At 36.8% G+C, this 22,722-nt stretch overlaps 1 protein-coding gene across 9 annotated transcripts in view; it reads right to left on the bottom strand.

Annotated features, from left to right (window-relative positions):
• The window catches only part of YTHDC2 (YTH domain containing 2), a 96,335-nt gene that overhangs the window by 54,468 nt on the left and 19,145 nt on the right, over nucleotides 1–22,722 (bottom strand). For all 9 annotated transcript variants that reach the window (XR_006200901.1, XR_006200900.1, XR_006200902.1 and 6 more), the window contains 13 exons: nucleotides 22,043–22,150; nucleotides 20,564–20,712; nucleotides 18,630–18,765; nucleotides 14,401–14,527; nucleotides 14,132–14,197; nucleotides 9,541–9,719; nucleotides 9,194–9,290; nucleotides 9,027–9,114; nucleotides 8,858–8,938; nucleotides 6,821–6,903; nucleotides 3,029–3,134; nucleotides 1,447–1,566; nucleotides 855–1,127 (listed from right to left, as the gene is read on the bottom strand). Coding sequence is in view for 1 of the 9 variants with exons in the window: in XM_042933278.1 (XP_042789212.1) it covers nucleotides 855–1,127; nucleotides 1,447–1,566; nucleotides 3,029–3,134; nucleotides 6,821–6,903; nucleotides 8,858–8,938; nucleotides 9,027–9,114; nucleotides 9,194–9,290; nucleotides 9,541–9,719; nucleotides 14,132–14,197; nucleotides 14,401–14,527; nucleotides 18,630–18,765; nucleotides 20,564–20,712; nucleotides 22,043–22,150 (1,613 nt within the window). In the remaining 8 variants the exon portion in view is untranslated. The remainder of the gene's footprint in view (nucleotides 1–854; nucleotides 1,128–1,446; nucleotides 1,567–3,028; nucleotides 3,135–6,820; nucleotides 6,904–8,857; nucleotides 8,939–9,026; nucleotides 9,115–9,193; nucleotides 9,291–9,540; nucleotides 9,720–14,131; nucleotides 14,198–14,400; nucleotides 14,528–18,629; nucleotides 18,766–20,563; nucleotides 20,713–22,042; nucleotides 22,151–22,722) is intronic.

The following is a 22,722-nucleotide window of genomic DNA, read 5'->3' as shown; positions in this document are numbered from 1 at the left end:
TTAAGGACGCCTTTTCAAGAAATAACATATTCTTCTCCACATATCTGAAATTCTAAATTACATATCATTTCCTTTCCTCAGAATCCTATTTTCCTTATCTTTTCTTTCTTATTTATCATGTTCATCAATTTTTCACTACTGTTATCTTAAAAAGTTTTAAATGATATTTAGATTTTATTTTATAAAATTAAGTTCTTAGCATCGTGTCTTGAGAACACAAGAAAAAGACATACTCTAAAAAAAAAAAATCAACACAGAGATACTAAATTCAAGATAAGTTTCTTCCTCGGTTTGTTCTACATACTTTGAATAATATACATTATCTCTTTTTTTTTTTTAAGTTTACTTATTTATTGTGAGAGATGGGGAGAGGCAGAGAGAGAATCCCAAGCAGGCTCCACACAGTGTGGAGCCCAACGTAGGCTCAAACGCACGAATCATGAGATCATGACCTGAGCCAAAATCAAGAGTCAGACACTCAATCGACTAAGTCAGCCAGGCACCCCATAATATACATTGCTTCTCAACTAAAATTTGAGAGCATTCCCTGTCCAAGATATGATTAAAAGGAACTTGGATATTTAAAAATACATATAAGTAAATAAATATATACATACACATATTCCTACAGGGAGAAAACTGAGAAAATAAAAGAAAAAAAGGTAGAGAAAAACAGTGATAATTTTAACACAAGGACAGCAGGAATGTATGTTTCTGAGCTATTTATAAAATGTGACTTTATAAGGAAACCAAATTAATGGAGTCCTAGCTCTTTTTTAATTTGTTACACTTGCCCCAGAAGTGTGTTCAACCAGCAACGTGTTCAGAAATGAAATGACAACAACGACCAGTACCTGGAATGCTCTGAGAAGTGCCATGTGGTCACTGAAAGTTCCTGCAGTGAAGCGTTTCCTACAGAGCATAGCTGCGCGCTTTTGAGAGGCCTGGGTTGGCAGTACAAAAGGGTCTCGATAGGCCAGGGTGCAGGCAATTGTAAGGATGGGGTCCAGACACTTTAACACGACAGCACACAGGACCATTTTTCCAAGATGTGGTTCTACGGGCAGGTCAGCCAAATGATACCCAAGCTCAGTGAGATCTTCCCACGCGTCCATTGCATCTATTGTCTAAATAAAAGCACACAAAACAGAATCTGGCAGGACCAAAATGTTTCATGATGTTTAATCAAACCACATACTTAAAAATCATAAAGAAATAAAAATGTAAATTTTCTTTTGCCACATCTTATAGGAAACATCGTTTTCTTCAAATATTTTATATAAAAAAAGATCTACATCAACTGTTTTACTGTAATTACCATGAGAGTATTATTCAAAGTACATGCTTCTTTCAGATAATCTTTTTAAGTACAAAAATCAGACAAGATATATTCCCACTTTAAATTTCAAGTAAAATCAGTAAAGTGAAAACTATGAAGACACGAACCTTAAGCATGTGTACAGCATTTCTTACAATTAAAGCAGGTGGAGGTTCAGGAGCTTTCATTAGGAAATCGGCAATAGGACAATTAACTGGGGCTAATAGCTTAGTATGTAAACAAAGTTCCTGCAAATAAGAACAGCAAATAATGTTGAAATGCTGAAATTTATGGTGATTTTGTTTTTTAAAGAAATCATGGGAAACACAGTCCCCAAACCGACTAGTAGAGCCTCTGCTTAAAATGAACAGTAGAGGGAACCATGTCTTTCTATGAAAGACAGGCTCTAACCTTGCCCTAGGTGCTAGAACTTTAATATAATAAACACCCTCCATTACCTCCTATCGAGATTACCACTGCCCACACTGGCGATGTCTCCTCACACAGTTCTTATACATAACAGTAAGAGTTATTGTCCAAAAGTCTCTTTTTTTCCTTTACATTACATTCTAGAATCTTTTATCCGTTCAACAAAGTGTTTGCCAGGTGCTAGGGACTATGCAGCAAGTTGGGAGAAAAAGAAGATAGACAAGTGTCTGCCCTGGTGGATTTTTCATTGTGGGAAAAACAGAATAATGACACAATTAGCTACTTAGTTACAACTTTTATAAATGCTGTGAAGGATACAGAGAACTAAAGAGGTAAAGGAAAATATTTAATCAAGTTCAGGAAAGGGCAGGAGGAGGCCATGGGAAGTCAAAGACAACATCTCTGGGGAACCAGCACTCAAACTTGGATGTAACGACTGAGTAGGAGGTAATTATCAAAGAAACAAGAGGGAGGATTCTAGGGAGAGGGGAGCACACAGAGGAAGCCCCTAATACAGAAACAAGGCGTGCTTGAGAAATTCGAACTACTGGTATGAGCAGAGAGAGAAGGAAAGACAAGATGTCAAAATTAAAACTAGAGACACAGGAAGGGCAGATAATTTAGGCTCCTGTTAAGAGTTTTGTATTTTATCCTAAGACCATAAGGCATGGAAAAGTGGGAAGTCATCCAGGTACATGAATACCAAAAACATGATCCAGTATCTCTGGAAATGTTTAGAAACCAACATCCATCTCAGCACACCAGATAATCAAATTAATGTGCTTCCGGTAGTTTTCCCTAGAAACTACAATGTCTGGCTGTTCTGTGAAGTGAGAAGACCTAAAGCAAAACAATAAAGGCCAGGAAATCTCAGCACACTCCCTTCTAAACTACCATCATAATCTCAGCATCTTAAACTGAGATTGTGGCATTATCTTTTGGACCTTAAATAATTTGTTTTCTAATCCTCAGTGAGAATGTGAAAGGTGAACACAATGTGGTCGTTAGACTTCTAAAATGTCGCATATAAAAAAAAGCATATTTATAAACTATACCATAATTTAAATGCATTCAAGTAACTCTTTAAAATTTTAGAGGTTTATGGATTTTCTAGTATAGGAAAAAAATGTTAGGTACATAACCACCCTACATAATATACATTTTATAAGTTTGTTTTATGAGTTGATTATTTAAAAGTCCAACTAGTATAAGTTAAAATGGTCCTTTCTCCTCTGTCACCCACAAAAATAGCCTCTAATTTAGAGTTTCGTAAATTCCTACCTGTAATGGCATTCTCAAAAGTTCTGGAGTCTGAAATTCCAACATATTCTGGAATCGGAGTCTGCTGAACAGCCGGAAACAAATTCCAGGTCTACATCTCCCTGCCCTTAAAAGTGAAAAAAAAAATTGAGATTCAAACAAGAAATGAAGACTATATCAAGGAAACTATACAAGCAGTGTGCTAAGGAGACAGAGCAATGGACCAGGGTCAGGACATCTGAGTGCAAATCCCTACTGTGATACTCCTCCCCTCTGAATCTTTCCAGAAGGCACTTTACCCATCTGGGATTCATTTATAAAAATTCATGAATGACACCTACCTGATAAGCCTTCTAAGGAAATGATTAAAAAAAATTTTTTTAGGTAAGATACATATGAGACTAAAAATAAAGAAAAAATACATGGTAATTTAAATTTCACCAGCTTTGTATATGTAAATGATGAATCACTGAATCCTACTGCTGAAACCAATATTGCACTGTATGTTAACTAACTAGAATTTAAATAAAAATTTGAAAAGAAAATAAATTTCATCAGCTTTACTGAACTGACACAAGCACTGTGCTCAGAGCTCAGTGCATATGCCGCTGTTTAGAATTGCACAAAGCAGGCATTAAACAGCTCCCAGGGAGCGGCATCCCCACCACCCTCCCCGTCACCATAGACTTGTATCATTTTCTGGGAAGCAGCAGAAAAATATCTCAAAGAAAAGCAGTCTCTTTTCATTTCACCCACGGTCATCATGTCCGCTAATGGCAAGGCTGAGTATGCTAAATGAGAGAGATACAGAAATATCCCTACCTTGGCAAAGCTCACAATCCAGACCCCCAAACATAAGTAACACACTGTTGTAGTTACAAAGTTACAAAAAATTAGACTCTGGACCACTGCTTCCTTCATCAGTACTTTCCTCGCTATCAACCCATCTGCTTTCCCTCCTCTCCTGCCTCTTCTGAGATACCTCTGTCTTTTGCCAGTCCTTAAATGTTGATGTTCCTGTGAGGCTGGACCTCAGCCCTCTGCTCTCCTGCTCTACCCTCTCTCCCAAGGGGATCGTAATTATCCTCCTGACTTCAATTTCCATCCACTGAGATCTCTTCATCCTAACCCTACATTTACCCTTATGAAATCTTTTAGCCCCACTTAGGTTTTCCAGTCAAACTCAACACAACCAAAAGTTCACTCTTCTCCCCAACAGAACCACTATTCCCACTTTCCATGACGACGGCACCACCATCCACAAAATTTCTAAGACAGACACCTGTATGACATCCTTGACTCCACAGTATTCCTTACCCCTTAGTATCTCCTGAATGAATTATCTACTTTATTTCTCCACTATCACAATCCACACTACTGTCATATCTACCTTATTTTAAATGCAAATATTAATGAAAGAGCCTCCTACTGGGTCCTCCTACCATCAGTTTTGTCTGTACCAACTCATTCTTCAAAGAGCTAAAAGAATATGATCATTGAACCATCCTCTGGTTTATTAAGAAGAAAGAGAGAAAACACAAAAGGGTCCTTAAGGACCTGTCCGCAACTTACCTCTTTCTGCTCTTTTCACCATTCTCCTCTAAACTAAACTCCACCCAAACAACTTTCTTGCTCACGCTTTTCTTTAGGCCTTTGCATAAGCCTTGCCTCTGCTAGAAAAGCCTTCCCACAACATCTTTTTTTTTTTAACATTTATTTTTGAGAGACAGAGAGCCACAACACCTCTTTATTCATATTTATCTCAGATTCTACCTTAACTCCTCTAGAAGCATAATCCAGGTGTAGCACAAATCACATAGTATTATCATTGCTTACTTTACTGGATTCCAAGAAGAACTACACCATTCCCCCCACCTCAAATTCTACTCATCAGACTCTAGTTTATTGATCATTGTATCCCTAACACTTGCACAGTGAAGGCTGTAAAAAAAAAAAAAATACCTGTTGAAAGAGATGACAAGAAAAATTTTTACAATTTCTGATTTTCATCCCTAATAATATACTATTAACAGCCTATAAACCTAGCTCAGTATATCAAGCCACACCTTGTCATAAGAAAACAAGTGATACAGTAATAGCAACAAGCCCTCAAGAACATCCTATGAAAGTATAAAGCACAGAAATAATGCATCCACCATCTTCAGCATATGAGGTACATCTTTTTTTTTTTTTTTTTTTAAACATTTATTTATTTTTGAGACACAGAGAGACAGAGCATGAACAGGGGAGGGTCAAAGAGATGGAGACACAGAATCTGAAACAGGCTCCAGGCTCCGAGCTGTCGGCACAGAGCCCGACGCGGGGCTTGAACTCACAGCCCTCACGGACTGCGAGATCATGACCTGAGCTGAAGTCGGCGGCTTAACCGACTGAGCCACCCAGGCGCCCCTGAGGTACATCTTTAAAGTCAGTATCTGATGTTGTTCTATCAGTTAAAATGAAAGAAAAAAATCAGTCAAATGATTATCGAAAAATACAATACTTTTTTAATCTTTTTTTAAAAAGAAAAAGTAACGCAAGCATAAGTAACCAAACTACAAAGCAATAAAATGAAAATTAAATCTCCTTCAAGAGCCCCACAAACCCACCTTCTCAGATCAACAATTGTTTTTTTAATGTTTCTCTCATACTTGACAATGAATTTGTGCCTAAATATATACTGGGGCGCCTGGGTTGCTCAGTCAGTTGAGCATCAGACTTCGGCTCAGATCATGATCTCACGGTTTGTGGGTTCGAGCCCCATGTCAGGCTTTGTGCTGACAGCTCAGAGCCTGGAGCCTGCTTCGGATTCTGTGTCTCCCTTTCTCTTTGCTCCTCCCCCGCTCACACTCCATCTCTCTCACAAAAATAAACATTAAACTATATATACACATACATATATATATATATATATATATATATACACACATATACATATTTAGCACAAGCAAATACTATTGGATGCACGTTCTACACCTTTTTTCAATTAATAATATATTCTGAAAACCCATTCCACTATAAAAATACATACATCTACATCTTTCCTTTTAACACTTACCTAGTATACCATTGTGTGACTACAGCATACTTTATCTAACTACAATACCTCACTACTAATGGACACTACAATGTTCTCAGGTTTTTTCACTATTACAAACAATGCTGCAGAAAACATTCTTAAACACATCCCTGCACACAGTGCACAAGTATACTCAGGACAAATTATGAGAAGGTGAATACAGTGGCAAAGGGCAGATTTGGATCAACAGTTTCAAACTGTCCTCTGAAGAAGTCACACCAATTTACACTCCCATCAGCAAACCATGAAAGCTTACTGGCCTATACTTTTGCCAACTCTGTTGTATGTACTGTTAAACATTTTCATCAATGTCAATCCGGTGATAAGCAAAAAATATTACCTCATTAATTTACATTTCTTTTGGCATATATGAGGTGATATATGTGAGGTTCATGTATTGGTCTTCGTGAATTGATTTGGAAGGGGTTTTTTTGCAAAATACAGAAATTAGTCCTCTGTCCTATGTAGCAAATATTGAAGAGATTTTCCATTTAATTTTGTCTATGTTTCTTACATCTTCTGAGTATAGATTATACTAGGCAAAAAAATTTAAAATAAGCTGAATTCAACCTTTGAAAAAAAGTATATTTTAAAATGGATTGCTTTACAAAAATATAAAAATGAAGATTAACATGAAAATCTTAACATTTTATAGAAAGAATATATATTAAATATGTAATACATACCAAAATGTTTCCATTTTACAGGCAATTGAGTGAATGAATGTACATTACCTGCCTTTTCGTTGTATGGCACTAGCTTTGGAAATCCACACCATTTTTAACATTGTAACAAAATTCAGTGCATCGAAGGATTTCTGTAATTAAGTTTTCTTCATGTTAAAACTTTTATAAAAGGTGTTTAAGAAGAAACAGCAAGAAACATTATGAATATATTTTAACATGCCAAGTTTAATTTAAAGCCTCTTCGCCTGGGTGGCTCAGTCAGTTAAGCATCCAACTTTAGCTCAGGTCATGATCTCGCAGTCTGTGAGTTCGAGCCCCGCCTCGGGGTCTGTGGCTCGCAGCTCAAAGCCTGGACCCTGCTTCAGATTCTGTGTCTCCCTCTCTCTTTCTGCCCCTCCCCTGCTGAGCGCATGCTCGCTCTCCGTGTCTCTCGCTCTCAGAAATAAATAGGGGTGCCTGGGTGGCTCAGTCAGTTAAGCGACCCGACTTTGGCTCAGGTCATGATCTCACAGTTCATGGGTTCCAGCCCCGTGTCAGGCTCTGTGCTGACAGCTCAGAGCCTGGAGCCTATTTTGGATTCTGTGTCTCCCTCTCTCCCTGCCCCTTCCCTGCTTGTGCTCTGTCTCTCAAAAATAAACACTAAAAAACAAACAAACAAAAAAAAGAATTTTAAAAAGAACCATTATTCCCTCCATACATCCTCAATGATTCTAACGTAAAAATTCACTATAGAGAAATACTTTAAAAGAGTGGATTCCTAACTAGAATATATACTTAATCATTCAGTGACTTACACTTTCGCTTTCATAGGATAACTATATAGAGCAATTACAAATGCATTCTCATAATAGTTTAATTATAGGATCTTTAGAAAAAATAGTACCAATAGTTTTTAATAAAATGTCACATTTGTCAATTTTGTATGTAAACTAACTTCTGACACTATCATCATATTCTTAACTATGGTTTACTTGATAAATGATACCTATAGGAATTAATTTCTAAATTATTCGAAATTCACTTGTTCAGCTTTAGCTAATTTCAGGGCAATAAAATCTGAATTTTTATGGACTCACCATTCAGACTTTTAAAGATAATATTCATCATTATCCTCTTATAAAAAAACAAAATGTATTATCCCTTCTTTATAGTATCCAACTATAATGAAATGTCCAAATTTTATAATAAAATCTTGTGTTCTATAAGATATTCCTTAAAATTACTTTGAAAACATTATAAAGCAATTAATAAATTTTTTTCACATTAAAACATGATCATTTATATCCACTAGAACAGAGATCATTTGCTTTCCCCAACATAGATAGTATCTTTCCTTGAAAATCAACCACCTCTCACTTTCAACTCTTTCAGTAAAAGGACCTACCAAAATTAAGGGCATTGAGAACTGCTGAGTATTCTAATGCTAAAGAAAATAAATGCTGTCTTTTATTTCCACTGGGTTGGCAGTAAATATTTTAGCCTTTGTAGAGAGTCTCTGTTGCAACTAATTCAAATCTGCCATCTGCAGTGTGAAAGCAGCCATAGTCAATAGGCAGAAGAGTGAACATGGCAGTGTTCCGATGGAATTTATTTTTATAAAAGCAGGTAATGGACCCATGTGTCCGCTATCATTTGCTGAACTTTAGTTTTGTCTGCTTCCTCTGAGTATGGTTCTCTCAAACTAAATATCTTTTGAGTATCTGCTACATGTGGAGCACCGGAGATTAAACATTGAACAGGAGGGACATGGTCCATGCCCACATGTAGAAGGAAAGCATACAAAATATGTAATCAAATTCCCACACTGTGACAAAATTTTCAGTGTAGCTAGCCAGCCCTTTACTTTCTTCCTAGTATTTAATCAGCAGAAGCTCATTTTTTTAATATAATTTGTTACGCTAACTGGATCTTATATTCTGAACTGTTTAAAGTAAAATATTCACTTCAGAGAAATCAACGACTACTATGGTAAATTCAGGCAGAACCAGAGATTTTCCCACTAAAGTGAATTCTGCTTATAAAAGCATTTATTGGAATGTAACTTAATCTTCTTCATTTAAATAAAATACAATTCCTCCAACCTACCTCTTTCACCTTACCAGAATCAATAACAAAGACAACATCATTGACTGTGATGCTGGTTTCAGCAATATTGGTGGAAAGGATCTGCAAAATGGAATGTTATGTTACAGTTAATACGAAAACAGGACCAATAACTAATAAAATGGAGAAAAGAAGATTTTATAAAGCTTACAATTTTTCGAACACCAGCAGGCGGGTTTTTCAATACCTTCTTTTGATCAGATGTTTGCATATTTGAATGAAGCATAAAGACTTGATATCTGTTGACAATGAAAGGGAAAATACACTATGGTACCTATCTGTTACTTAAAGCAGCAAATATAAAGCCTTAGCTTTTACCTGTGTGTGTTATCAGCAAACCGCTTGTCATCAAACAGGATGCGATCCCGCAGTCCAACAATTTCATCATATCCAGGCAGGAAAATTAATATTGCTCCTTGGAGAAGAATAACGTTTTTAACAGTAAACCTCTGGTTTTAAAAACCAGAACCAATCAACAGAACCATCTATAATGAACTCTATCACGTGTTTTTATGTACTAATAAACTGTGATACTTATGATGTTTAAGAGATTATTTATGCAATACTGCCAATGGAATTACACAAAAATCTGTACACACAACATATTAATTTTGAAATCGAAGTATACACTGTTGTTCCAGTTATTTTGGACAGTAGTTATTTACCAGCATCGCAACCATGGCAGATATTGTATAGAAGGTGCATGATCAAATCCAAGTCTACTTTTTCATCATCAAAACTGTGATGATAAGCTTTCAGGAGCTCTCTGTCTTCTGCACTGAGGTCACTCCCATTTGTGTGTACCAGAGAACTTTCATCTAGATTTCCAAATTCCAGTGAAGCACTAGGAAAAAAAAGACAAAAACAACAACAACAAAAAAAAAAACCACAAACTCAATTTTCATCAAAAATAGTAATCCTTTAAGGCCAACAATTCCCATGATATCCTTCTTCAAATTTTAAATACACCCTAAAGAGGGTAAGAGATACTTAATGTCCCAGCTACAATTCATGTTTTGGTTTACAGTACATTATCCAAAGTAAAATTTGTCAGTAAGTGATTTTTGAAAACACAATCTGAAGACATTTCTCCAAAGACAATATACAAATGGCCAATAAACACACTGAAAAGATGTTCAACATCATTAGTCATCAGAGAAATGAAAATCAAAACCACAATGAATACCACTTCACACTCACTAGGAGGACTACAATAAAAAAAAGACAAGAAAGTAAGTGTGGAGAGAGGGTGTGGAGAAACTGTAACCATCATACATTGCTGGTGAGAGCATAAAATGGTGAAGCCACTGTGAAAAAGAATATGGAGGTTCCTCAAAATGTTAAACACAGTGTGACCACACATCCCAGCAATTCCACTTCCACTGCTAGGTATATAAACAAGGGAAATGAAAATACATGTCCATATAAATATGTGTACACAAATGTTCATACCAGAATTATTGGTAAGAGTCAAAAAGTGGAAACCCAAATGTTCATCAATTGATGAATGGTTAAACAAATCGTGATGTATCCACAGAGTAAGTTATTAGTCAGAAAAAGAACACCTGCTACAACATGGATGAACCTTGGAACACATTATGCTAATGAAAGAAGCCAATCACAAAAAGACCAAGTATGATACCATTCCACTTAGATTAAGTGTACAGAATAGACAAACCTACAGAAACAGAAAGTACACTAGGTGTCGAGAGCTGGAAGAGTTGCGTTTTTTGGGGGGAGACGGGTAATGAAAACGTTCTCAAAATTGATTGTGGTAATGACTGTGTAACATGGGTGAACTAACTCATGTGGTATGTAAACTTTACCATAATAAAACTTAAAAGACACAAATTTTCAATCATCATTTATATTTCAACAGGTTGTTCACTCTTATAAACAATACTCTGAAGAAAAGTCTATGTTAAAAAAACAAACAAACCACAATTCTACAGGTACCAGCTTAACATGACTGCTAACTTGGTAATTCTATTCTAAAAGCAGATTGATTTCGCTACTTTCCAAAAGCCCAGAATCAGCATAAATTAAATAATTGCTTGCTTCTTCATCCTCTATATAAAAATATAAACTATTGCCATCACTAATAACTATCAATAAGATTTCTAGGAAGTTCAGTTCAGCCCATTTCTCTTAAAGAGCTTAGCAGAAAATGAAGCCTGATCTCAATAGGGAAAATATTAAACTTAAAATTGTAGTATTTTAAATTTAAGATCCTTTTTCAAATACTCCAAGTTTTTTGGTTTTTTACTTCTTAACAGGTAAATGAGGAGAGGAGTATGTTCTTTGTTTAAAGCTCTAACTTCAAGGGAGCCTGGTTGGCTCAGTCAGTTGAACACCCAACTCTTGATTTCAGTTCGGGTCATGATGTCATGATCGTGGGATGGAGCCCCATGTCGGGCTACATACTGGGTGTGGAACCTGCTTGAGATGCTCTCTCTCTTTCCCTTTGCCCCTCTCCACTAGCACTCTCAAAAAAACCCACTAACTTTACATATCAATTATCAATAATCCAACACACATTTTATTAATGAATTGCATTTTAAATGTTTAAAATTGGTGATTGATAATGTCATGATCTGTGGACTAAAAATAAAGCCCAGGTAGCCAGGATAATTAGAATATTATCCAGATAACTCCTGTACTTGGTAATGTATAGTGTCTACTGAGATACTTCCTAGCACCCTAAGAAGCATTCAAAGTGGAGCATTCAAAGTATTAGCACTAAAAGGACTGCAAGTTCTGGGTGCTATTAACTGAAATGACAACAAATCCTACCATTGCTAAGAACTTTGTCACTCTAAACATCATTAGCATTTAATTGAAATTAAAAAGACTAATTTCATACTTCAAACATACTTCATCTAATACCTGAGACTATATCTATAGAATTAAATACAAAAACCCAACTCATATAAAACATTTATATGTTCTTCAATAAAAGATATTTTGATATATTTTAACTTCAAATTCCATTTTTTTCACTTTTGATTCTTATAGGTTGAAGACCGATAGATGCTATCCACGTATTACTAAACATGTTTTCTTCAGGTACCTTTTCCTTTAATAAAACATCTTTCTCTTTTCTTAAGATATCTAATCTAAAATCTACACAATCTGGGGGCGCCTGGGTGGCTCAGTTGGTTAAGTGTCCGACTTCGGCTCAGGTTGTGATCTCGCAGTCCGTGAGTTTGAGCCCCGCGTCAGGCTCTGTGCTGACAGCTCAGAGCCTGGAGCCTGTTTCAGATTCTGTGTCTCCCTCTCTCTTTGACCCTCCCCAGTTCATGCGCTGTCTCAGTCTCTGTCTCAAAAATAAATAAACATTAAAATCTACACAATCTGACCTAAATTTACCTAAAACCTTTAATTACCAAAATGAAGGCTTTCTTTCATAGGATTGTGAAAAGTATTGTCTGATTCTTCTTTTTTAAATCAAAGTAGAATCAGTTAAGGAGGATCAGTAGCACAGGAGGTAGACTGCAGTAATAGGATTAATTAGGTAGCTCCCATGAAGGTAAGATTTAAACAAAGATATGTGTTCTGTTCCTGTTTTATAACACATTGTTTCTCTTTCATGAATATTTTCTATTAGTTTTTGAAGTCTTCTTCTGGTCACTAACGCTTAGTCCCATCCAAGTTCCGGGTTTTTTGGTTGCTATTGTTGTCTGTTGGATTGTGGGTGCTTTTTCCCCTCAAAGATTCCCAGTGATCAATCCCCAACATTTTGTTCATCTTTAAAGACAATGAAAAAAAAAAACAAACTCCATCTGCACAGGTGACAATTGCTGAGCGATAGTCATTTCACTGAAGGAATACCCAACCTTCTATAATTCTAATTCTTTTCCCTCGGCTTCGTCTGTTTTCCCAGGAAAGAATTCTCAAGTTTTCTGCTAAAGAACATAAGCTTCAAACAGGAAAAGGCAACAGGACAGCAGTGGAAGGGAGTGGATGGTACCTCAACTTTCAGTCTTTAGACTTTTCTGTTTGATGCCTCACTCCTACTCTCCCAATGTGCCTGGTACCTCCAAGTCCAACATGTCCGTGGCTTTATTTTTTAATATACTTCCCACTTCCTGCAAAGGTGGGGAAGTGGTATCACCTGGTGGGCGGGAGAAGGGAATCTGGAATTCTAAATGTTCCTCATAGAGAATTTCAATCAATTCTGGGATTTTGGGGGGTTTTTTGTTGTTGTGTTTTTTGTTTTTGTTTTGTTTTTGGCCTTTTCTTTCACTGTTATTCAGAAGTAGTTAAGTGAGGGGCGCCTGGGTGGCTCAGTCGGTTGAGTGTCCGACTTCAGCTCAGGTCATGATCTCACGGTTGACGAGTTTGAGTTCCGCGTCGACCTCTGTGCTAACAGCTCAGAGCCTGGAGCCTGCTTCAGATCTGTGTCTCCCTCTCTCTCTGCCCCTCCCTACTCACGCTCTGTCTCTCTCTCAAAAATAAATATTAAAAAAAAAAAAAAAAATTCATTTAAAAAAAAAAGAATTAGTTAAGTGAGCCTCTAAGAAGCTAAAATGAATCTGTTTCTCACTGGCACTTCCCTCTGTGGGCACTCAGGTTTCAGTTTTCTCAGCTCTGCCACGTCAACCAGCACCGATCCACTAGCCTTCTAGTACCCAAAAATTTACTAATTTCTTCGATCAGTTGCTATGACCTCTTCCAATCTCTTTCACTTTATTAGCTTGAACTTTCCTTCTGTACCATTTCAACGAGGTTTTGTGAAAATGCAGATAAATTACGTGTGTTCTAGCTACCATGTTTAACTGGAAATCCTTCTGTTTTTCAAAATAAAATAAATTATTACAGCACAGTGGGTCTTACCAGCACCCTACAAAAAAATTTTTTTTCCTTAGAATTCAAAAACCAACAGCAAAAAAAAAAAAAAACCACAAAAGAAAATCTCTGAATAAGAGACTATAGCCTACAGCATCATACTGATTTTCACAGCTAAGCTTTTAAAAAAGAAGTTAGGGGACACCTGGGTGGCTCACTCAGTTGAGCATCCAACTTCAGCTCAGGTCCTGGTCTTGCGGTTTGTGAGTTCAAGTCCCACATCAGGCTCTGTGCTAACAAACAGCTCAGAGCCTGGAGCCTGCTTCGGATTCTGTATCTCTCTCTCTCCCCCTCCCCTGCTCATGCTCTGCCTCTCTCTGTCTCTCAAAATGAATAAATGTTAAAAAAAAAATTTTTTATTAAATAAAAAAGAAGTTAGGGTTAATTAAGCACAGAATAAAGTTTTACCTGTAAGATTCCAGAAGATCCACAATTTCAGTCTGTCCAAAGTGTTTAGCCCAATCTAAAGCCATCCTGCCAAAATTCAAAGATATCGAACTATTAGAAAAATGATGTTTTCAAAATTATAAAACTAGTCACATTATTCATTCACCCATTAGAGATGTTCCAGCAATTGTTATAGAACAGCTTTTAACATAAAGACAAACGTAAGAAATCAAAGACAGTATGTGTAGCTGGACCAAGACACACAAAGAACGGATGCAGTTTACAATTACCAGCCATTTGATGCTTTACTGTGCACGTTGGCTCCCATGCTAATTAACTGCTCTACTTGACTTGAAAAACCTCGTCCAGCAGCAACCATCAGAGCTGTTGCACTGGTTTCGCTATGCCTATAATCAACTAAAAACAGGAAAAGATAAATATAGGTTATATTTCCAATTTTTTTAAATCATTTTAATTTTTTTTAAGTTAAATGAAAGAAATAAATGACTGTCAGAAGAATTCACTTGGGACTTTGCACCTTAACCCCCTACATGGTAACAGTAGTACATAACCTTAACTCAGATCATCCAAGGAGATGTCATTCATATGCTTTTAATATAAACACGATGGAGGAGGGGGGCCTGGGTGGCTCAGTCAGTTGAGCATCCAACTTTTGACTTCAGCTCAGGTCATGATCCCAGGGTCACAGGATTGAGCCCCATGTCAGGCTCCATGCTGAGTGCAGAGCCTGCTTGGGATTCTCTCTCCCTCGCCCTCTGTCCCTCTCCCCCACTCACACTCTCTCTAAAAAAATAATAAATAAATAAATAAACAAATAAACAAATAAATAAATAAAAATAAATGATGGAATAGGGACAATCATTTGGAAGGCAAGAGAAGGAAAGATAGTTGTTAAGCTGTCTTAAGCTCACCATGATAATTAAAACAGAAGAGGAAAACTAGTAACTTGCAGAACCCTTAAATAATTTTCCTAAGCCTGGATATGTCTTAATCATCAGATGACAAAATACAAAGAATTAAAAAGTTAATGTTCATCAGCAACTGGTAATGAATGCTTAAAAGTGCAAATGCAAAGTTCAAGACCATTTTTTGTTGTTCTTTCGTTTTGTTTTCATTCCACCATTCCAGGCTGTTACTTACTGAGATGTTTAATGGAAATAAAGCATTGGCAGAAAGTTTACAAACCATAAAATCCCTCCATGAGAAAAACAAAGTTCTATTGAGTTTAAGTTCTTTCCTAGAATATATGTCTCAAGGAATGCAATATATTAAAATTGCTTAGCACCAGTTTGCTTAAATTATAAAACTGGTAATTTCAAAAATAAAGAACCACTGGGGGGGGGGGGGGAACCTCTGCAGTAAAATTTAAGATAATTACAAATGGAAAACTTCAGATACCCACTTATTCTCATTGTTTAATAATACTCTACAACATGGTAACCATTATTAATACAAATCAATGGTTCTTAAGATGGGGAGGAGGACTCAGAAGAGAATTACCTCAAGCTTCTTATTTCTAAAAGCACAGATAGCCATGATTTACTCTAGATTCAGAGTTGGTAAGTCTGGGATGGCCAGGCACACGCATTTTTAAAAAGGTCTGAAAAGATTATGACCTATATTCACTGTAAGAGAATTACAGCTTCAACTGAATAGTCATTTGATAGCCCTGGAGAACAGAACCAAAATGTGTATATTTTTGAGCAGCAGGCACGAATAAGTATGTATTTTCAGCAGCAGGGTATTAATAAGTATCCAACAATTCCTTAGTACTCCTCTCTTCAAGAGGCAGAGCCTAATTCCATTCTCCTAGAGTAAGAGCGAGACTACGTAACTCACTCTAAAAGGTACCTACAGCTTCCTGCTTGCTTTTTCTCCTTCTCTTTTGATCACTCACTCTGAAAGAAGCCTAGGAAGAATAAGACAGCCAGCCCTATGAAGAGGTCCACATGGCAACGAACTGAAGCCTTATGCCAAAAGCAGAGATGACTGGAGGCCTCTTGCCAAGAGCCACCTCAGCGAGCCTCCTCGGAACGAGATGCTCCAGTTCCAGTGAAACCTTCAGATGACCAAACCCCTGACAACAGCTTCACTACTGTTCTATGAGTCACTAGGAGCCAGAACCACTCAGTTTTGCCACTCTCAGATTCTTGATTCTCAGAAGCAGTGTGAGATAATAAATGTTTCAGGTTGCTAAGTTTAGGAATGATTTGTTATGCAACAATAGGTAACTAGGACAATAAGCATGACAAAGAATGCCTGCATCTTACTAATTACCAACTGCTTCCACAGGATCACATGGAGAAACTGACAACATTAAAAACAAACCTATGAAGCCCAGGGTCTCCTGGATTACATGAAGTATTTTCAACTCTGGTGCCAATTAAGGATTGAGATTTTAGAAGAAAAATAAAAAGACAGGAAGTCAATAACTGTTCAAAGAATTACTACAACATTTTAGTTTGCTTCACACAGCTTAAAATACTAGCATAGCGCACTCTAGAAAATGTCCAGTGACACTTTTATAAAGATGCAGGACCTGGATGCATAGGATGATGACATCCAAGTAATAGTATACACTAAAGAAATATCTAGGATGAAGGTCAAGAATAATACATTAATGTTTCATAAATATTTTAAGGCAACTTGCCTCAGAGTTCAAATTTTCCTAACTTTCAGGTAAGATGGCAAGGCATTTCTCTTTTGGAGAAAAAAAGATTGCCAGAAAACTGGAGATGAACAAATGTTCACATTTCCAAATACAAAAAGTTACTTTTCAAAATACAGACAATTTATTTTTTTAATGACTGATAAACTGGAAAAAAAAAAAAGTAGATCAAACTAAATTTACAAAGATCTTCATTTCCTTCTTAAGAGGTCTGTTAGATTAGTACATTATGGAATTATAACCATTTGAACAACTACACCTAAATATTGACGTAAAGCCTCTTCTAGCATACATAGCACATGGTCATTGACCCAGGCCTTCTGAGCTAATAAACTGAGAAGGTTTATTAATACACTAGGTAACAATTAGAACTGGGTGGCAGGGGCGGGGGGGAGGGGGGTTGTTAACCAAAACCAATGGGCCAAATCTAATTATGAGATTTAAAAACTCAAAAAAAAATAAAAATAAAAAAAATCAGAACAACATGTAAATGATAGGGGGCATTCATTTAACAAAATCCCATGTTAAAAAAAAAAAGAGAAGAACTAGAAGTTTTAAAGGTGATATGAATCACTAAGACAATGTGGTTGGCAACGAGCTATACTAACCATAGGCTGAATTGATGTAAGTAAAGAGTAAAGATTTTTAGGCTGATTGACCTACTGTACCTGAAGCTACTCACTAAGAGACAATAAGTATTTAAAGCTATGACTAGATGAGAACCACATAAGGAGTCCGTGTAAATTGAAGCAAGGCCTAAGGACTGAGGCCTGGGCCACTGCATATTTAGAGGTCAGGAAAAGGGAAGATTCTGCGAAGGAAACCAAGAAGTTCCAGCTGGAATAGGATAGGCTGATTGAAGGAAATGTTTCAAGAAAGGAGTGATCAATAATAATAATAATAACACTGAGAAGTTTAGTTGAGGGGATAAACCACTTGACATCTAAATCATTTCCAGTACTGACTCTCTGGCCTTTCATTCTGTCTTTTGCCTAGAAGGCTTGAGAGTTCTGAAACTCACCTCCGGTTACCAATAGTCACTAGAATCAACTAACAAAATCAGACTAGGTCATTATGAAAATGTATCACATGACATAAAGCATGTGCATATGAATGAGTACTTGAGCTTATATAACTAATGGTATGTTAAAATTCTCCACTTACTGAATACAAAATCTAGAGCAAAGTTATCAATCTTTTTTTTCCTTCCTTTTTTGAAATCACAAATTTCAAAAAATCAAAGATATTCCCTTGGGAGGGAAGGAACATGTATTTATGGGTACAATATATATACAGAAATATGGGTACAATATATATACAGAAAAATACCTCTGCACTTAACTGCACATATATTCACAGACCCCCACATAGCTATTCTGAAGACAACTAGATTAAGAATCCCTGATTTAGGGGCACTTGGGTGGCTCAGTCGGTTAAGCGTCCAACTTCACCTCAGGTCATGATCTCACAGTTCATGAGTTCGAGTACCATGTCGGGCCCTACCCTGACAGCTCAGAGCCTGGAGCTTGCTTCAGATTCAGTGTCTCCCTCTCTCTCTGCCACTCCCACTCCCCCGCCCCACTCATGCTCTGTCTCTCTCTCTCTCAAAAATTAACATTAAAAAAAAAAAAAAAGAATCCCTGATTTAACACAATATTTATTCTACTATGCTAATAAGATCTCGATTTGTCCATTTGAAATAAGTACTCCAAAAGAACAAATTTTTGGTTGTGAACAACAAATGTAGTACATACATTCTGAATTAAACTACATTTCCACCATAAATAACTGTAAGAGTAAAAAAAAAATTTTTTAAGAAGTTATACATACCGCTAACATTTTCAGTTAAAATAAGGTGAAAGACCTGAGCGAAGGCATCGACATCTTTATGTAGCCATATGTCAGAAAGACAAGCATCCATTTCCTTTATTAACCATGGTTCAAGGCAATTCACATCTTTTTCTGTCTTTAAAAAACAAAACAAAAGCAGAGGTTATAAATTACCTGACAGCTTAACCTTTGCTTGCAAAGAATATGAGATGACACAATGGCCACAAGAACTACTAAGCACATATAATAGCACAGGCTTTGACATAAAAGTTTCTCATCTGAACACACACACTCCACTTACAATATCGTATCTTGTTCTTACATTTATCTTTCATCTGAGAATGAGTTTGTAACCAAAGGAGCATGATTCAGTCAAAATATTACCTAAGTGTGTTTCTAGCAAAATGTTGCTAAATATACTTGTACACCAGTGGTTCTCTCTCCCAGCTGCACATCAGAGGGGCCAACACTGGTGTATTTCAACACTGATGCCAAGTTCATGAGAACCTCTGCTGGTGGAGGCAAGATTCCATAAGGGCTTTAAAATAAGTTCCTGAGGTGATGCTCATGTGCAACCAGTCTTAAGAAACACTGATTTAGGGGCGCCTGGGTGGCTCAGTCGGTTAAGCGGCCGACTTCGGCTCAGGTCGTGATCTCGCGGTCTGTGAGCTTGAGCCCCGCGTCGGGCTCTGTGCTGACAGCACAGAGCCTGGAGCCTGTTTTGGATTCTGTGTCTCCCTCTCTCTCTGACCTTCCCCTGTTCATGCTGTCTCTCTCTGTCTCAAAAATAAATAAACGTTAAAAAAAAATTTAAAAAAAAAAAGAAACACTGATTTAATGGTCAAAAGGCTATTCACTGAACCAAATGCACCTGCATATGTACCTTCTCATGCTCAAAACAGTTAAATTCTTTTTCCAAAAAGTGCATAGGCCCAGCAATATTTTGCATCACACTAATCACCAGTGCCTTTTAAAGAATTCTAAACCAGAATTAAAGACCAGAAGGGACCTAGGAAATCAGCTAGTTCCAGTTTTCAACCTGGATTCAAACAGTTTCAATGGAACCCAAGGTAGCAGAAGCCCCATGTAGGGATGGGAGTGGACAGTAAAGACGAGCAGGCAGGGCTTCTACAAAATATTTCATTTGTAAAACATTCTGTGGCAAAATAGAAAAAAGAAAAGCAGAAGAAAAGAATAAACTGAGGGCTACAGCAGGTAACTGATTTTATAAAGTCACATAGCTGGTTGGTTGTAGAAACAACACCAGTATTGACTATGGGCTCTAATATCAAAAGTTTTTTCTCAATTTTCTCTTAACTGAACTTATCTTACATTGTTCTAATATCAAAAGTTTTTTCTCAATTTTCTCTTAACTGAATTTATCTTACATTGTTCAGCTCACAGGTTCTTAAACTTTTGAGATGATAGGGGCACCTGGGTAGCTCAGTGGGTTAAGCATCCAACTTTGCCTCAGGTCATGATCTTGCGGTTCATGGGTTCGAGCCCTGCACTGGGTTCTGTGCTGACAGCTCAGAGCTTGGAGCCTACTCTGGATTCTGTGTCTCCCTCTCTGTTTCTCCCCCACTCATGTTCTGCCTCTTTCAAAATTAATAAACATAAAAAAAATTTTAATAAAAAAAACTTTTGAGATGATAAAATATCAGGCAATGATAACATATATCCATAATATCTTTATTGTCTTCAAAAAAATCAGAGAAAATATTGAAATAATTTAAATTCATATAAAACAATAAAAAATGTTGCATTATTTGCCAAAAAAAGTGTGTTAGAAAGTTTTTCTGAAAAATGTGTTGTAGCCTAAGATAAACTAAGAGAATTACACTGTAATAATTCAGTAACATAATCTCATAAGATGTTCTTTAAACTACACAATTTCCACTCAAAATATCAGTGTGAAATCAACAAGGTCTTACCAACTGGCTGAAGACAGCATCACCACCATCATCCAACAAATCATACTCTTCAGTCACATTCGGAACAGTTCTCTGCCTCTGAGATTCAGGCTTGAATGTATTCTCTTGAGCCGAATACCATTCTGTAAGAGTAGTTTGTTGCTTCTCTTCTAAATTAGTAACAACAACAACAAAAAAAAAGTACACAAATGCTTCACGTTGGGGAATATATTGTGCTTTTAAAAATTAAGTGAATCTGAAAATACTTCAAAGTTGGCTTTATTTTTTCAAAATACATTAATGAGAAACATCCAGTAATGTTTATGCTTAAATACATCATCTATTCCACGTTATTGGTGAGAAGTTTACTTCTAAGTCAGTCCAAATTTCAAGAAAACTATTTGAGCCATACTATAAATATTGCTTAAAACAATGACTAATATTCATACAGCACTTTGTAGAAAAACCATTCATTGAACTTCTATCACCATGCCAGTTGTTTGAGGTACAAGTGATCTACAATTTTTACCTTCAAAAGCTTAGAGATCTACTAGTTTTATGATCTACATATGAAATAGGAATTGCTAATTCCCACTGCTTTTATTCAAGTGGAGAATCCAAAGAACTTAAGATACTTGTCCAAGGTCACACAGACTAAACAAAGGAAGCAAAGCTTGAAGCCAAATCTCATATCGCGAATAATGAAGTTAAAAGTAAGCAAGAAGAAGGGCGCCTGGGTGGCTCAGTAGGTTAAGTGTCCGACTTCGGCTCAGGTCATGATCTCAGTGAGTTCAAGCCCCACGTCAGGCTCTGTGCTGACAGAGTGGAGCCTGGAGCCCGCTTCAGATTCTGTGTCTCCCTCTCTCTCTCTGCCCCTCCCCTGCTCATGCTCTCTCTCTCTCAAAAATAAACATTTAAAAAAATCGGAAAAAAAAAGCAACCAAGAAGAACCTCACCCTAACTCCAAAGCTGAGATATACTGTAAGTCGTGATTAAGAGATGTATTAATGGGCAAATAACGCTAAGTTGTAAGCACAGACGCAATTCATAACGAAATCAAGATTTGAAAACTTGGCATTTGTATCACAGATGAACCTGTTACTACTCACATGCCACTCCCTTCAATGCCTCCTGCCTACTCCCCATCCGGGTCCTGTGCAATGTGCTGTGGCGGGTCGCATTCTTACCGTATGTGGCATGTCAAACACTCGGCAGCACATAGTCTTCGGCCTCCTTAAAACAGTGGCTGCATCTCTGGATACAGACACACTCACCCTCCTCCACCCCCAGCATCCACTTTCAATTCCTCTCTATAGATGATAATTTATGGACATAAACCACCACGTAGCAGGTACACTTGGGACCAAACTCTAATATGATTTTATACAATTACGTGCAAGGGAAAAATACTTTCAAGTGTCCTTGTACCTCCACAAGATAAGACCAAAAAGTTAGTACTAGTAGTACTTTTGTTTTAAATTTGTTTGATAAAAAGCTTACCTCGTTGTTTTTCCTTTTTGTATTTTAACATTTCTTTGTTTGTGTATCCAGTAGTTCTTAAGATGTCTTCCAGAAACATTTCTTTTACTTCAAAAGGTCTTCCCTGTACTAAATAATAGGAATACTTTAAAGACTCAGTTTGCATCACAGAGACGATGCACATAAAAACATGAGAATCCTGAGTTAATGAACTGGAGTATAAAAATCCAAAAGCAATTCCAAAGGTCAAGTGATCCCCATGATATTGTCATGTCATTATATTTAAATATAATTCTGATTTTCATTTTACAGAACTGCTCATTTGCTTGTCTTTTCTAGGGTTTACTATCTACTTATCCTGTGTCTGTCATCATGGCAGACCCCAGGAATACAAATCATAAGCAGAAACACAGCTGCCTCCTACTCTCTTGAAGCTTACACGCTAGAAAGGGAGACAGACATTAATCCAATAATCCAGAATATAAATGTGAAAACAGAGTTGTAATAAATCCTCTCAGAGAAAAGCACAGGATACCATCACATAATAGGGGATTTGAATGAGTCAAGAAAATCATCCTCTCAGAGAAGATGAGGACCAAGAGAAGGGGTAAATGAAATACTAACCTGTATGCAGAAGAAATATACAATGAAGAAAACAAAAGCACATGCAAAGATCCTATGATGGGAAAGAGTATGATGTC

Source organism: Panthera leo, chromosome A1 (assembly GCF_018350215.1).
Source record: "Panthera leo isolate Ple1 chromosome A1, P.leo_Ple1_pat1.1, whole genome shotgun sequence".
In the NCBI taxonomy this organism is placed as follows: Eukaryota; Metazoa; Chordata; class Mammalia; order Carnivora; family Felidae; genus Panthera; species Panthera leo.
The sequence above is the reverse complement of the archived record's forward strand: the minus strand, read 5'-3'. Positions and strand labels throughout refer to the sequence as shown.